Consider the following 336-nt stretch of genomic DNA (forward strand, 5'->3'; position numbering starts at 1 on the left):
CGCGGCGGCCCCGCGGGGCGCGTACCTGGAGTGCTGCTGTAGGTGCTGTGACTCCTGAAGCTGCTCTCCGTGCAGTAGCTGGCGTCGTCGTCGTCATCTTCCATCTCCTCCGGATAATCGGAGTCGTCCTCGTCCTCCTCCATCTCCTCCTCGTCGTCTTCCTCCGAGTCCTGGGTCTCGTCGGCGTCGCCTTCCTCCTCTTCCTCCTCCTCGTCCTCCTCCGAGACCATGTCCTCCTCCTCGTCCTCCTCGCTCTCGTGGTCATCGTACACCACTTTGTTGACGGCGCGCCGGGCCGGGGTGGTCCGGGCCAGGTGGCCGCCGCCGCCGCCCCCC

General features: G+C 67.6%; 1 protein-coding gene across 7 annotated transcripts in view; it reads right to left on the bottom strand.

Moving 5' to 3' along the window:
* Bptf (bromodomain PHD finger transcription factor) overlaps positions 1 to 329 on the bottom strand; it is a 142,774-nt gene extending 142,445 nt beyond the window's left edge. For all 7 annotated transcript variants that reach the window (XM_013037929.1, XM_013037925.1, XM_013037928.1 and 4 more), the window contains exon 1: positions 26 to 329. In XM_013037929.1, coding sequence (XP_012893383.1) covers positions 26 to 230 — 205 coding nt within the window. In that variant the 5' untranslated portion in view covers positions 231 to 329. The remainder of the gene's footprint in view (positions 1 to 25) is intronic.
* Positions 330 to 336: the final 7 nt, after the last annotated feature.

The sequence above is a fragment of the Dipodomys ordii genome, unplaced genomic scaffold (assembly GCF_000151885.1).
Source record: "Dipodomys ordii isolate 6190 unplaced genomic scaffold, Dord_2.0 Scaffold7, whole genome shotgun sequence".
NCBI lineage: Eukaryota > Metazoa > Chordata > Mammalia > Rodentia > Heteromyidae > Dipodomys > Dipodomys ordii.